At 41.3% G+C, this 16,920-nt stretch overlaps 1 protein-coding gene across 1 annotated transcript in view; it reads right to left on the bottom strand.

Moving 5' to 3' along the window:
* Window positions 1–11,388: 11,388 nt before the first annotated feature.
* The window catches only part of GRM8 (glutamate metabotropic receptor 8), a 2,175,877-nt gene continuing 2,170,345 nt past the window's right edge, over window positions 11,389–16,920 (bottom strand). Inside the window, exon 13 of the mRNA XM_053719190.1 lies at window positions 11,389–11,537. Coding sequence (XP_053575165.1) covers window positions 11,488–11,537 — 50 coding nt within the window. The 3' untranslated portion in view covers window positions 11,389–11,487. The remainder of the gene's footprint in view (window positions 11,538–16,920) is intronic.

The following is a 16,920-nucleotide window of genomic DNA, read 5'->3' as shown; positions in this document are numbered from 1 at the left end:
CCTCCGGGTCCCCCCTCCCTCGATATGCAGGTCACTCACGGGTCTGATCCGTGGATAGACACCAATTTCCTCTGAGGTTTTCATTTAAAACATATTGGCTATTTTTAAAAGGAAGCAGAACCCTATCTCTTACTATGTCAGGTAGGTGCAGCAAATAAGCCTCCCATTTAAGGAGAAATCTCTTGACTCTTTTCTCAGGGTCCCCCCTAGTATCTGCCTGCTCAATCAGCATCTGATCATGAATTGTTTTAAGTAAGTGTTGAAAAGGTAAGTTACGGTCCCCTGTCCACTCTCTCAGGATAATTTGTTTAGCTAACATGAGTGTGGTATTTAAAAAAATGTCGTGCTTGTATGTCTGATCTCTAGGTGTCAGAAAGATCACATGTTGTGCCGAGAGGGACACAGTTTGTTTAGTTAATTTGGATAGCCAGTACGTAATTTTTTGCCAAAATTTTTGTAATTTAGGGCAACTCCAGAGTAGGTGTACCCAATCAGGAGATTCAAGGCGGCATTTACTACAGGAGTTGAGTGCTCCTCCAACCCATTTAGCCCTTAGGCCAGGAGTGATGTAAGCTTGATGTAAGAATTTCAGGTGTGATTCCCTCAATTTTGCAGAAATAGTACTTTGGTGTGCCCTCTCGAAACTTGTGGTAATCAATACCGGGTCAATCTCTAGCTCCCCATAATGGGACCACTTTGATACCATGCCATGAAGCACATGATCCTTAGAGTGACGGATCAGTAAGTTATATGTATGTGACAGCCTCAGAGGGCCTAACTTCGCCAGCGCACTCAATGTATCTAAATTGGAGGCTTCTACAGAGAGGAGTCCCTCTGAAATCAAGGTGGATACGTAGTGTCGGCATTGAAAGTATGCAAACTTGTGTGTGTGCGGGAGGTTATAACGTGATTTCAGGTCTTGGAAGGGCAGTATTTCTAGAGTCAGGGGTCGGAAAAGTTGATGCAGTCGTGTGAGTTGTAATTGTTGCCATGTCTGAAATGCTTGCGTGGTGTACCCGGGGAGGAAGTCCAAATTACCCTGGATCGGGAGATATTTACTAGCTGAACGTTGTATACCCCAGAGTCTACAAATCTTGGTCCAGGCTCTTAGAGGATCCCTAAACAATATATGGTTTTGAATGAACGGGGATAGAGATTTCAAATGTGCATGAGGCAGATAAGCTAAATGCAGTGGTTTAATGATGTTAGACTCTAGGTCAGGGACAGTATAATAGTTTTTCCCTACCAGCCAGTCCAATGCAAATCTAGAGAGAGCCGCCCAGTTATACCATATTATATTAGGAAGACGGAGCCCCCCTCCTTCCACTGTCATTGACAAGGGAGTCCTGCCTATTCTATGTTTTCTGCCCTGCCAAACAAAGTTTCCAATGGCAGTTTGCAAAGATGTCGCATCCTTTTGAGTGAGGAGAAGAGGCAACATCTGTAATGGATAAAGAAGTTTGGGCAGGGCCACCATTTTAAAAAGGTGTACCCTACCCGAAAGAGAGAGGGGGAGTTTCATCCAACCCAGCAGCATTTGCTTGATGTCACCTATAGTCCCAGCAAGATTCAAAGAGTATAACATATGTGGGTTAACATGTATCCATATGCCTAAGTATTTAAAACTACCCTGAGTAGTCTTAAGACCAAAATCTGCTAGGGTCATGTTTCGGGAGTTTTGCAACCAGGTGGCCTCCGATTTGTCAATGTTGATCTTGTACCCCGAAAACTTGCCAAAATCATCAATAACTTTCAGAAGAGGGTGTAAATTGGAACCAGGATCACCCACAAAGAGCAGTAGGTCATCGGCGTAAAGTGATAGATGCTGCTTTTGGCCACATATATCTAAGCCGGCGCATTGTTGCCTGATGTAGGACGCCAGGGGTTCGATTGCTAAATCGAAAAGGAGAGGGGAGAGGGGACATCCCTGTCTCGTACCCCGTTGTAACGTAAAGGAAGGAGAGAGCCCTCCATTGATTATAAGAGAGGCCTTAGGGGCTGAGTATAATCTTTGTAAAAAGCTGGGAAAGTCACCCTGCATACCAAAGCGCGACAGTGACGTATGTAAGTGATCCCACTCGATCCGGTCAAACGCCTTCTCAGCATCTAGTGCTAGAAGGCATGCGTCTGGTAGTTGGGATGGAGATTGTGTATGTGTGTTGTACCAGTAATGGGACACGACGCCTAGAGTCTTTCTAATGTTAATAACTGAGGATCTGCCCTTTACAAAACCCGTTTGATCTGCATGAACTATATGTGGGAGAACCTTTGCCAACCTGTCCGCTAAGATTTTTGTTAGGAGTTTATAATCTCCATTTAATAGGGAGATTGGACGATATGAAGAAGTCTGAGTGGGATCTCTATCAGGTTTCAACAGGAGACAGATATTAGCCTCAGAGAATCTATCATTTAGTTGTTCAGTGCCCGCCAGGTAAGCAGAATACAAGGATGAGAGAATTGGTGCTAATTCCTCCTCTAGTAACTTAAGATATTCTGCAGGTAACCCATCCGGGCCTGCTGCTTTACCCAGTTTGCTTTGTCGTATAGCCCTGAGAACCTCCTGGGGACTTATAGGAGAATTTAACAGGGAGGACTGCTCTTCTGTAAGAGAGGGGAGTTTTACTGCGTCCCAAAAGGCACGCTTGGCTTCTATATGGATAGGTTGTTTAGAGTACAGGGAAGTGTAATAGTCTACAAATTCAGTCATAATCTCCTTGGCGTTGGCGGTGAGGGTACCCTTAGAATTAATGGCTAGGATTTGGGACTTGGGTTTATAGGAATGAACTAGTTTGGCCAGCAGTTTACCAGCCCTGTTACCATGTCGGTAATAGCGACCCTGTCTGTGAATATTGACCTTATTGTCTTGTTGGGCTAAGAAAGTATCCCTTGTCTGTTTGAGATCGTAGTAAGATTGCCTAGATGTTGGCGTGGGGGCATGTAAGTAGTTATTGTAAGCCGTAGTAAGTTGAGCAAGGAGAGTCTCATCTACCCTCGTAAGTTGCTTTTTATGGTGTGTTGCAAAGGAGGTTATATGACCTCTCATCACCGCTTTTGAGGCGTGCCAGAACAGGTCTGGCGTACCCAAATGACAAGCATTGTCAGATGCATAATGCGTCCAGGATGCCTTTAAGTGTCTACGGAACTCAATGTTGTTGTATAGGTGGAGAGGAAATCTCCAAGTTCTGTTTGGAGGTCTGGGGGAATGTGGTTGCAGTATCAGGGTGATTGGGGCGTGATCTGATAAGGTGACTGGGCCAATATAAGTAGATAAGATGTGTGGCATTATGCTTGAGGCAGTTAGGAAATAATCAATACGCGACATAGTATGGTATGTTTTTGAGAGGCAAGTGAAATCCCTTTCATCCGGGTTCCTTGCTCTCCAGACATCTAGCAAACCCAGAGTCTCCTTGAAGGATCCAATCAAGGATACTTCACGTTTGTAGCGGATTACGTGTGTTTTGAAAGAACCATATGCTGAGGGATCTCTAAACCTATCTAGCGGAAGAGCCTGAGCCAAATTAAAATCCCCTCCTACTATTAGAGGGGCACTCTGTGTGGCCAATATCACCAATAAATTTGTCCAAAAGGGGGGATCATGCTCATTAGGGCCATAAACATTACAGAGAGTATATGTATGTGCATTGGTCTGGAGTGATGCGACTATGTATCGTCCCTTTTTGTCAATGTTCACTGCTGATAATGAGGCCGCTAAACCCTTTCGCACTAGAATGGCAACTCCTCTTTTCCTGCCCTCTGTAGGGGAGCTGAGGACCTGTCCTACCCATCTGATTTTTAACTTCGCATGTTCCTCAACTGTCAATTTTGTCTCCTGGAGCATAGCAATGTCAGCCTTCAGTGAGTGTAAGTGGTGGAGAATCCTACTTCTCTTTGCCGGGGATGTGATGCCCCCTACGTTCCACGCTATAATTTTAAGGGGAAGAGTCATGTCCACAGAGTGTAAGGGTGGAGAGGGCACGACCTAATAGGTAGTGTCCTAGCAAGTGTCCCCTGTGGTGTCTGGAGTGTAGGTAGTAATAGGTGACTTACAGTTATGGAAAAACATAGGTGTGTCCTCAGGGCAGGATGACGTGATGAAGGAGGGGGGTCCGGAGGCCTCCAGGTCCCAATCCAGCAATCGCTACAAAAGAGATAAGAACACACAGCAATGTTTACAATTTGTATAAGTAAGAGGTCAATACCCATGATAGTAGTAATGTCAATAGATATCATCCCAGAGGTAGTCTGTTTATAAAAGAACCATTTGATGAACAAAAACATAGCATGATAGCAGGGAGCATAACATCTTAGAACTAAAGTTCTGCTCTTGGGGGAGGGGACATGAAGCAGCAAAACCACACAGAGCCCTGGAATGTTTAATGTGAGTTTAAAATGAGAAAATCTACCAGGAATTCTTACAATTGGCAGGGGCAGATGAATAGGCCTTAGGTAGTCAGGTGGAAATGTATATGGGCTTAAAGGTAGGGAACTATGTTTTTTATATTCGGTGTCGATGCCCTGGGGCCTAAACATAATAGGGATATCATAATCTGCATCGATCAAAAGGCAAGTGGTGGACAGAGGGTCTCCGCTTGGATTTGTGAGGGATAGGCCAAAAATTAAGCCTACTAGGGGACCCAGGGGAAACCAGCGGTAGCTGTGAACTGTTTTAATAACATGCATATTAGAACTAAGGTTTAAGTATGCTGCATAATATTTCCCAGCCTTATCAGTGCAATGTAGATACAAACATGAACCTGAACAGGTAGTGTAATAACAGAGAGAACAAGTTGCCATGTGCGGAACCGTGCCTCCGGCCACAGCCAAAATTGGCAAACATGACCAGAGCCACAGGACCCGCCAGAGCAAGATACATAATGTAATCAACATGATGCATATGAAAAGAAATTTTTAAACGATAATACTTAAGAGAATCTCATCAGCCATTGTCCTGTCTCCGCTCTGATGCCAGGTATGCCTGTGCTGCCGCAGGCGTATGAAAGGTTTTAGGGCCTGAAAGGCTCTGAATTTTCAAGGTAGCTGGAAACATGAGTGCAAATTTACGTCCCTGATCATGCAGTGTAGAGCAGATAGATGCAAAGTCCTTACGTCTCTTAGTGACCTCAACTGAAAAGTCTTGGAAAAGTAGGAGACGGTGATCTTCAAAGATGACTTCCTTAGCCGCCCTGTAGGCTCGCAGGAGTGCAAGCTTATCCTGGAAATTTAAGCATCTAAAGATTACTTGTCGTGGCCTCTCCTTGGAATTTTCTAGATATCTGTTGGGGCCTATGCGGTGAGATCTTTCAATGTCCAGAGGTAAACAGTCCTGGGGCAGGCCCAGGATTTTCGGGAGAGTCAAGGCAGCAAATTCTAGTAATTCTTTATCTTTAATGGATTCAGGAACTCCTATGATTCGTAGATTATTTCGCCTGCAGCGGTTTTCTAGGTCCTCCACCTTGTCTATTAGCTGTTGATTTTGTTTCAGTAGGCGTTTTAAAGAAACCTCAGATTCCTGCTGTCTGTCTTCAACCCCTGAAATTCTTTGTTCCGCGGCCGACATGCGAGTGGAGAAGAGCCGCACCTCACTGGTTAAGGTGTCCACACCAGCCTGCAAGCTATCCATTTTTGGTAAAAAGAAAGCCTTGAGCTCCTGTAGGAGTGAAGAGTGAGCTCCTGAAATACTGCCTTCAGCATCTGCAAATGATGGGTTTGCCTGCGTTTCTATCAGAGGCTTTTGTTTTTTTTCCTGATTCTTTGATCTGTGACTCATTGTGCCACCTAAAGGCGAGGGCAGCCTGTGAAAGTACTCGTCCACTTTCATAGAACAAAATACAGACAGTTACTAGGAATGGTATAACACTGTGTGCAAATCACCAGAGGGCGCTGTTGCACTGTGTATTGCAGCAATCAAAGTAGATATGTGGAGGGAAAATGGAGGAAATGAAGACACAGATTTTGAATTTGCAGATATCACATGGCAAAATGCAGGTGTGAAATAAAAAATTTAGCTGTACCAACTATGCAAACAAAGGTGATTTTTCTTTTCCTTTTCTGTCTTATGTAGCAGGCTTAATCAGGGCTGATGGATCAGAAATACAATCCTAAAAAATTGAGCTATACCAGCTATGAGGTGAGAAGAGTCTGTATAGGAAAAAAAAAATCTGTATAGATCAATATGCGGTTTATGCAGAAACTGTCCCAATGATCAGCTCTCAAGCAGAGCAGGTATTTATGCGCTCCCCCCTTAGCAACTACTAGGGCGTGAGAAGGCCGATATCCCCTTGCTGAAAAACGTAATAACAAGTTTATCTCCCTGTATGGAAGTGAGGTTGTGCCTTGTTGTAGGATAAAGCTGATTGATCTGAGTTTACATTAATGCATCCACATTACTTTTACGGAGTGTGCAGCAATCTCTTATGGGCATGCATAGAATACTTTCCGGGGAGTCCGTTATCAGGGCCTCACACGGTTATAGTTTGAAGTGGAGCGGCTTTGGGCTGATGGATCAGAAATACAATCCTAAAAAATTGAGCTATACCAGCTATAAGGTGAAAAGAGTCTGTATAGGAAAAGTCTGTTTAGATCAATATACAGTTTATGCAGGGATTGTCCCAATGTTCAGTTTTCAAGCAGAGCAGGTGTTTATGCGCTCTCCCCTTAGCAATTACAGGGGTATGAGAAGGCCGATATCCCTCTGCTGAACACTTAATAGCAAGTTTGTCTCCCTGTAGGGAAGTGAGGTTGTGCCTTGTTGTAAGTTAAAGCTGATTTATCTGAGTTTACACTAGTGCATCCACATTACTTTTACGGAGTGTGCAGCAATCTCTTATGGGCATGCATGGGATACTTTCCAGGGAGTCCGTTATCAGGGCCTCATACGGTTATACTTTGAGGTGGAGCGGTTCTAACCAGTTATGTAATAGTTCGCGGTGTTACCGCCTCTCACCTGATCCCACCGATTACCACATTCGAGGCCGGTCCGCTTGTAAGGTCCGTTTTGAGTTGAAGTTGGCACTGAGGTGAAGGGGGGAGCTCTTCCAATATGGCGCCGGTCAGCGTTACCGCTCGCGCCGTATGGCGCAGTTCGATTTTGACCTCCGAGGCAAGGGCGATTTTCTGCCCTTCACGATGGTTCTTGGGCCGGATGGGGTACCGTAGAGGGCAACCCAGCAAGGCAGCGTCGTGGGGAAAGCTGGCTGGCAGCAAATAACACCATTAATATGAAGCAGAATCCCGGAGCTCTGAACTCCTGCTGCCAGCCGCTAGCTCCGCCCACCGGAAGTCCGGGTGGTGGGTTTTAATGTTGGGGGGGATCGTAATTTTTTTTCAGGTAAAACAGCTGATTACTTTGGGGCAATGCCTCGCAAAGGGCCCTTTTAAGGGCTATTTGTAATTTAGTGTAGGGTAGGGCTTTTTTTTATTTTGGGGGGGGGGGTTTATTTTGTTAGGGGGATTAGATTAGGTGTAATTAGTTTAAAATTCTTGTAATTTCTTTATTATTTTCTGTAATTTAGTGTTTTTTTTTGTACTTTAGATAATTTAATTTAATTGTAATTAATTGTATTTAATTTAGGTAATTAATTTAATTGTAGTGTAGTGTTAGGTGTAATTGTAACTTAGGTAAGGTTTTATTTTACAGGTAAATTTGTCTTTATTTTAACTAGGTAGTTATTAAATAGTTAATAACTATTTAATAACTATTGTACCTAGTTAAAATAAATACAAAGTTGCCTGTAAAATAAAAAATAAACCCTAAGCTATCTACAACGTAACTATTAGTTATATTGTAGCTAGTTTAAGGTTTATTTTACAGGCAAGTATTTAGTTTTAAATAGGAATAATTTAGTTAATGATAGTAATTTTATTTATATTTATTTAAATTATATTTGTTAGGGGGTGTTAGGGTTAGGGTTAGACTTAAATTTAGGGGTTAATAACTTTAATATAGTGGCGGCGACTTTGGGGGCGGCATATTAGGGGTTAATAAATGTAGGTAGGTGTCGGCGATGTTAGGGATAGCAGATAAGGGCTTAATATTTAACTAATGTTTGCAATACGGGAGTGCGGCGGTTTAGGGGTTAATATATTTATTATAGTGGCGGCGATTTCCTTTTCGGCAGATTAGGGGTTAAAATATTTATTTTAGTGTTTGCAATGTGGGGGGGCCTCGGTTTAGGGGTTAATACAGTGTTTTTCAACCAGTGTGCCGTGGCACACTAGTGTGCCATGAGAGATCCTCAGGTGTGCCATGGCAGACTGACAGGCATCATTTAAAAAAAAAAAAATATATATATATATATATATATATATATATATAGTGTGTAATAAAAAACTTTAATGAGACCAGCTCCCCGCAAGCAGTCTTCCTTCTCAAGTTACGTGTACACTGACTGACTGAGCATGAGGATTATGTGGTCCAGAATCAGACTCGCAGACACAGGTTAGTTTCCACAGCATATTCATTGATACGTCCCCAGCATAGATAGTGGGTAATAAAAAACTTTAATGAGACCAGCTCCCCGCAAGCAGTCTTCCTTCTCTGACTGACTGAGCCTGAGGATTATGTGGTCCAGAATCGAACTCGCAGACACCAGTTAGTTTCCTAAGTCCTAACTCCACATTTAGCTCCCTGCTTACACTCACCTGCTTACACTCCTGGGCACAAACTCATCACTCCAAGAGAAAGCGTCCTGGGAATCACAGCAGCAGGAGATGGTACAGCTGCTTAAGGAGTTTACGCAGTGAGCTTGCCAATATAGTGCAGACGGATGGCTCCTGCTGCTGAGATTCCCAGGACGCTTTCTCTTGGCTTACTGCTTCCGCTTTCCTCCCACTTCTGCTTCTTCTCACACTCCTTCATAGCGGCTAAGCAGGCAGGAGCACTTCCGTGAGCTTCCAGACAGTATGGACCGAGCCCTTTGAGATTGTCACTAGCCCACCCCAGAGGACCAGTTTGAGGACTATGGTGAGGTTGAGAGCTGCAGCAGTAAGCGGAGCAGCCACTACAGGCAAACAGCCTGCACCGATCACTCCAGCTTTTATCCTGAGGTGACCTCTTGTTGTGAGTCTGTGGAGAAGCTGTCATTCCAGCCGCTGGCTGCTCCGCTTACTGCTGCAGCTCTCAACCTCACCAAAGTAGCCCTCAAACTGGTCCTCTGGTCTGGGGTGGGCTAGTGAAGATCTCAAAGGGCTCGGTCCATACTGCCTGGAAGCTCCCGTCCAGGTGAATGGACTCCAGAGGGTCATGGTCAGGGAAGTGACTGCTGGCTATGGGCTCCTCCTCTGTCCTCTCCAAACCAGAGACCTGTTGAGCTGCTGATGGTTTGCCCATAATGAAAACATTTTGACTCCCTGGGAGGAGGGAAGTAGTCCCTTCCAGCATTTTAATTTTAATTTATTGTGCCCTGGCAGTGGTGTTGCTACAGGGGGGCAAGAGGGGTCGCAACAAGGGGGCAAGAGGGTCCCGCCCCCAGCAACAGACTGATTAATTGGATGCAACAAGTGCAGACTCCCCCTCCTCCTAGACTGGCTTATGAACACCAAAACGTAGTGGCCGCATGGCCTTTAGGCCCTAATCTGGAAAATACAGCCTACCTCCCTTTGAACATCACATCTGGTGCAGAGGGAAAAACATCTCATATTATTATTATTATTATTATTAATATATATATATTAATATATATATATATATATATATATATATAAAAATCCCAAACGATATGCACTCCTGAATCTCGGTCCAATAGCCTTGGGTGCTACTAAATAGTAGATATAAAGCCAAAAAGAAGAGCACTCCAAAGGTCTTGCACAGTTAGTCACCTTTAATGTGAACACTTTCGAGTCAGAGCGACCCGTCCTCAGACATAAAGTGAACAGTTGCACTTACCCACCACCCAGAATATATATATACACACACATATAAATATTACACACACATTATGTTTGCATATATATTATACACAAAAAATGTATATGTGTGTAATATTTATATATGTTTGTATATGTATGTATATATCTGAAGCATCTTTATGCTGGATTAAATTTTTTTTGTTGGCAATACAGTTATAGTGACTGCCATGCATGCTAATAAAGCTTAAGTTAATTGAATTGCTACAATGTGTGATTTATTAAAATTTTGGGATGGTGGTGTGCCACAGGATTTTTTAATGTAAAAAAATGTGCTACGGCAAAAAAAAAGGTTGAAAATCACTGGGTTTATAGGTAGTTTATGGGTGTTAGTGTACTTTTTAGCACTTTAGTTAAGAGTTTTATGCTACGGCGTTGTAGTGTAAAACTCTTAACTACTGACTTTAAAATGCAGTACCAGGCTTGACAGGAGAGGGTCTTTGGAGGAGAAATTATAGTGCAGTCTTTACAGGGGTTAAACTCAGTGAATTGTATATATGAATAAAAAAGGCAGGACCTGTAAGTCCCAGAGTGATTAAAGATACCACCAATAAATTTCTCCATGCAGGAGAATATTTGATCATCAGGAACTCAGGGAGGTTTCTAAATCTCAAAACCTAGCAGATAAACTTAGAAGCCATCTTCACATATATATATCCATGAGGAGAGCATAGCTATTAATTTCATACCATGGTATTCCAATCAAGGCAACCACTCTATCTACTTTGTCTTATTTCATTAATTTCCTGGTTTAGAAAAAAAATATTTTACTATTCCATAAAAAGAAAATATCTGTCAAACTTAAAAAAAGACAAAATAAAATTAATTTATTAAAACATTATGATACATTGACCCAGGATATCAACATCTGCTTCTGAAATGACACACAGTTAACACAAGATAAAGTGAACGTTAAGTGACATTAAATGAGTACTCACTTATATGAAATTTTGATGAAATCTCAGCTTCAGCCAAACAATGTAGGATGGTGACAGCAATTCTTTGTTAAGCAGAAGATTACAGGCAATTTTTGCCATGCAACATAATTTTGGCTTAAATGATTCTTGATTTTCGACAAAGAAAACCCAAGAATGAATTTACTCAATACTTCAACAAAACAAGTCTCACCATTTGCAAAACATTCCTTTATTGATAGAAATATCTTTTGTATAAAAATGTGCATGCTTAAACCATTGCATTTATTTAACACAATCCAGGGCTTCATGTCAATCAGCCATTACAATGCACAAACATCTCCTATACAGGTAGAACAATATAGGACAGGAATGGAAATTCTCACAAATCACAAAAGTACTTACAATAAATGGTGTAACATATGACAGATTTTTTTTTTCCCATCAAAGCGGGTTTCATCTGTGAATAACATGACTTATTCTGTTACTCCCCTTTGTCTTTCATGTGTTTTTCATTAAAATATTTTGACACTTTATTTTTGAAAAATAAATTCAGACATTTTGCCAGGAATATTGTCCGTTTTGTATATTTGTTTAACTCAAATATTGTTCTAGGTTTTGATTGTAGATCACACAGTCTGGTTCCTTTTGTTTCAAGCATTTTCCATTTTCAGTTTGCATGATTGCTGTAACTGATATATGTGGTTTTTGTAGAAGAGGCTATAAAATATAAACAATTATACATTTAATCAAATTGTTGTATTAACACGCTAAACAGTTTAACTTTAATAAAGGATTATCCAAAAATAATTTCAAATCATTTTTAAAAGGAGGTTCACTTATTTGACAAAAATGATAATAAATAATTTTTTTAAAAATCAGAGTACCATGAATAAACTAAAATATTCATGGCATTTTTAACATGTGGGGAAACGGGGTTATAATATTTACACCTACATAAAAAAAACATTCCAAACAGCTAGAAGGTAAAATTATTTGGGTAATTCTAATAATACTAAATTCTTAATATTTTTAGTGAATGTAATGTCATGTATCATAATAGAAACCTTCAAATATATAAAGGGACTTAATAAAGTAGAAGCTAAAAGCATTTTCCACACAAAAAATATATGCCAAAACAAGGGGTCACAATCTAAAGTTAGAGGGTAGCAGATTCAGGAGGAATGTGAGGAAGCAGTTTTTTACAGAAAGGGTGGTGGATTCATTGAACAAACTTCCATATAAGGTGGTAAACACAAAGGAAAGGAATTAAAAAATGCACGGGACATGTATAAGGCTAAAAAATAACATGTAATATGGGTAGACCTGATGGGTCTTTTTGGTTCTTATCTACCATCACATTTTATGTTTCTATGTTTCCCTTTAAACATATGGTTGAAATCTGACCAAACATTGGTCCACGAGTAAAAGAGAAAACAACCAGCCATTTATAAATGGACAAAGTATGTTTTCAATAGTTTTATTTTCTACTGAACTAACTTTATCCATAATATAGACTGAGGTACTGTTGCCAAAAAATGTGATTTGAGATTTACCTTGGCACACAAGATTTGTCTCACGTCATTATCATACATCTACAGGTGCAGTGGAGCTATAGGATTACTGTGAAAATTTATTTTAGTAATCAATAATTACAGAGGCCTTTTAGCTCTCTAATTTGTTGCAGCATGTAATGTTTGAACTGCTGACAATCAAACTCTATGTCCCCAATTTAAGAAGCTGTTGACAGGCAGAGAAGCATTACTGGTGAAATTTAAAGGGACATGAAATCCAAAATTTGTATTTCTTGATACAGATAGAGCATACAATTTTTGAATAACGTTCCGCTTTACTATCAAATTTTCTTTGTTCTCTTGGTATACTTGGTTGGATGTAGGGATGTAAGCTCAGGAGTGTGCACGTGTCTTCAGCACTATATGGCATCAGTTTTACAGAAATGTTATACATTTGCTAGTGCACTAGATGGCAGCACAATTTCCTGCCATTTAGTGCTCTAGACATGTGCACATTACTTATCTAGATATCTCTTCAACAAGAATACCACAAATTTGATAATAGAGGTAAATTAGAAGGTTTATGTAAAAGTGTATGATCAGTCGTAATCATGAAAAAAACAAAATGTATGCTTACCTGATAAATGTTTTTCTTTCTGGATATGGCGAGTCCACAGCTTGAGTAATTACTGTTGGGAATATCACTCCTGGCCAGCAAGAGGAGGCAAAGAGCACCACAGTTAAACTGCTAAGTATCACTCCCTTACCCACAACCCCTAGTCATTCGACCAAAGGGAAATGGAGAAAAAGGAGTAACACAAGGTGTAGAGGTGCCTGAGGTTATAGTCAAAAGAACAACTGTCTTAAAATAAAGGGTGGGACCGTGGACTCCCCATATCCGGAAAGAAAGAAATTTATCAGGTAAGCATAAATTTTGTTTTTCTTTCCTAAGATATGGTTAGTCCACGGCTTAAGTAATTATTGTTGGGAACCAATACCCAAGCTAGAGGATATAGATAAATAGGGAGGGACAAGACAGGCATTGCTAAACAGAAGGCACCACCACTTGAAGAACCTATCTCCCAAAAGAAGCCTCAGCTGAGGCAAAACTATCAAATTTGTAAAATTTGGAAAAAGTATGTGGAGAAGACCAAGTTGCAGCCTTGCAAATTTGTTCCACAGAAGTTTCATTTTTGAAAGCCCCAAAAGAGTAAACAGCTCTTGTGGAATGAGCCGTAACTCTCTCAGGAAGCTGCTGTTCAGCAGTCTCATAAGCCAAACTAATTATACTTTGTAACCAAATAGAAAAACTAGTATCAGTAGCTTTCTGACCTTTACACTTCCCAGAGAAAAAGACAAAGAGGGCAGAGGACTGGCATAAATCATTATTCGCCTGTAAGTAGAATTTAAGAGCCCGTACAAGAGCCTGTAAGTAGAATTTAAGAGCCCGTACAACATCCAAATTGTGTAACAAATGTTCTTTGGAAGAAGAAGGATTAGGACACAGAGAGGGAACAACAATTTCCTCATTGATAATTCTATTAGAAACAACCTTAGGAAGGAAACCTAACTTTATACAAAGAACCGCCTTATCGACATGAAAATTAAGATATGAGAAATCACACTGAAGAGCTGAGAGTTCCAAGACTCTTTGCGCAGAAGAGATAGCAACAAGAAACAACACCTTCCAAGATAATGACTTAATGTCTATGGAATACAACGACTCAAATGGAGCCAGCTGTAAAACTTTAGGCTCCAAGGAGGAACAACAGACTTAAAGACAGGCCTGATTTTAACCAAGGACTGACAAAAAGATTGCACATCTGGCACATCCGCCAATTGTTTATGAAGTAAAACTGATAAAGCAGAAATCTGACCCTTCAGGGTACTGACTGACAATCCCTTTTCCAGGCCATTTTGAAGAAAATATAAAATTCTAGGAATTCTAATTCTACCCCAAGAGCAGCCCTTGGATTCACACCAATAAAGATATTTACGCCATATATTTTGGTAAATCTTTCTAGTAACAGGCTTGTGAGCCTGAATCATGGTCTCAATGACTGACTCAGAAAAACTACGCTTAGACAGAATTAAACAATCTCCAAGCAGTCAGCTTCAGAGAAATGAGATTTGGATGAAGGAAGGGACCCTGAATCACGAGGTCTTTCCTCAGAGGTAGTCTCCAAGGTGGGAGAGATCTCCACTAGGTCTGCAAACCAGATCCTGAGAGGCCACACAGGGGCTATTATAATCACCGATGCCCTCTCCTGTTTGATATGAGCAATGACTCATGGAAGGAGAGCAAACCGAGGAAACAGGTATGCCAACCTTAAAACCCAAGGAACCGCCAGAGCATCTATCAGAACAGCCTGTGGATCTCTTGACCTTGAACTGTACCTTGGAAACTTGGCGTTCTGATGGGACACCATCAGATTTAATTCCGGCACCCCCCATTTGAGGACTAAGCTGGAAAACACCTTCGGATGGAGTTCTCACTCCCCGGGATGAAAATTCTGTCTGCTCAGAAAATCCGCTTCCCAGTTGTCTACTCCTGGAATGTGGATGGCAGATAGACAGCCATTGTGGGTCTCTGCCCACTGAAGAATCTGAGTAACCTCCTTCATGGCTAAGGAACTCTGAGTTCCTCCCTGGTGATTGATGTAAGTCACAGAGGTTATGTTGTCTGAATGGAACCTGATAAACTGTGCTGAGGACAACTGAGGCCAAGCAAATAGAGCATTGTAAATCACCCTCAACTCCAAGATGTTGATGGGAAGGGCAGACTCCTCCCGAGCCCAAAGGCCCTGAGCTTTTAACGAGTTCAAGACTGCTCCCCAGCCCAGCAGGCTGGCGTCCATGGTCATGATCACCCATGAAGGTCTCCGAAAGCATGTGCCCTGAGATAGATGTTCCTGAGAAATCCACCATGGGAGAGAGTCCCTTGATGACTGATCTAATTCTATTCTCTAAGATATATTTGCATGGTTGTCATTCCATTGTCTGAGCATGCACAACTGGAGAGCTCTCAAATGGAATTGAGCAAAAGGAATGATGTCCATGGAATCCACCATCAGACCGATTACCTCCATACACTGAGCCACTGAAGGATGAGCAGTAGCCTAAAGAGAGAGGCAAGAGGAAATGATTTTATTTTTCCTGACCTTTGTCAGACAAATCTTCATCAATAGAGAATCTATTATGGTCCCTAAGAACACTACTCTTGTAGCAGGGGAAAGGGAGCTTTTTTCCCAGATACACATTCCATCCGTGGGAATAAAAAAAAGACAACAATATCTCTGTGTGAGATTTTGCTTGTTAAAAAGATAGCACCTGAAGCAATATGTCATCCAGGTAGGGTGCCACAGCAATTCCAAGAGAATGGATCACTGCCAAAAGAGCCCACAGAACTGGAAATGTTTGTCCAGAAAGGCAAATCACAGGAATCTGTGAAGGTCCCTGTGAATAGGAACATAAAGATACGCATCCTTTAGGTTTATGGTTGTCTAAACTGACCCTCTTGTACTAAAGGAAGAATGGAGCATATAGTCTCCATCTTGAAGGATGCAACTTTGAGAAACTTGTTTAGACACTTCAAGTCTGGAATGGGATGGAATGTTCCATCTTTTTTAGGTTGGAGTAGAATTTGAGACCCTGTTCATGCTCTGGAACTGGAACTATCACTCCCAAGGAGGAAAGATGTTGTATACATTTCAAGAACGCCTCTCTCTTTATCTTATCTACAGATAATCTTGTGAAATGGAATCTGCCTCTGAAAGGAAAAGTCTTGAATTCCAAATTGTAACCCTGGGATACTATGTCCACAGTCCAGGGATCTGGGGCATCTTGTATCCAGGCTTGAGAGAAATGAGAAAGTCTGCCCCCACCTGATCTGATCCCAGATCAGGGGTAAACCATTCATGCTGATTTGTAATCAGCTGTGTTTTTTTTTTATTGTTTCCCCTTGTTCCAAGACTGATTGGGTTTCCAAGAAGACTTGGATTGTTTCTGCTTGGAAGAAGAAGGGGAAGGCTTTCCTCTGAATTTATGAAAGGAACATAAATTACTCTGACATCGTTTAGGCCTATTCTTCTTATCTTTAGGTAGAAAAGATCCTTTTACACCCATAATATCAGAGATAATTTCTGACAAACCGGGTCCAAACAAGGTTTGCCCTTGTAAGGAATTGTCAAAAGCTTGACTTTATAGGAAACATCAGCAGACCAGGATTTCAACCATAATGCCCTGCAGGCTAGAACAGTGAAAGTTTTAGCTCCTAGTCTAACAACCTGTAAAATGGCATCTGCAATAAAGGAATTGGCCAACTTAAGAGCTTTAATCCTATCTTTAATTTCATCCAAGGAAGTCTCTACTTGAAGAGAATCAGACAAGGCGTCGAACCAATAAGATGCTGCACTAGTCACAGTGGACCTTGATGAACATAAATCTTTTTCAAATAAGCCTCCAGCTTCTTGTCCATTGGATCCTTAAAAGAGCAGCTATCCTCAATAGAAGTAGTGGTTCTCTTAGCCAGAGTGGAAATGACCCCTTCAATTTTGGGTACAGTATACCAAGGGTCTTTAATGGAGTCA

The sequence above is a fragment of the Bombina bombina genome, chromosome 6 (genome assembly GCF_027579735.1).
Source record: "Bombina bombina isolate aBomBom1 chromosome 6, aBomBom1.pri, whole genome shotgun sequence".
Classification (NCBI taxonomy): domain Eukaryota; kingdom Metazoa; phylum Chordata; class Amphibia; order Anura; family Bombinatoridae; genus Bombina; species Bombina bombina.
The sequence above is the reverse complement of the archived record's forward strand: the minus strand, read 5'-3'. Positions and strand labels throughout refer to the sequence as shown.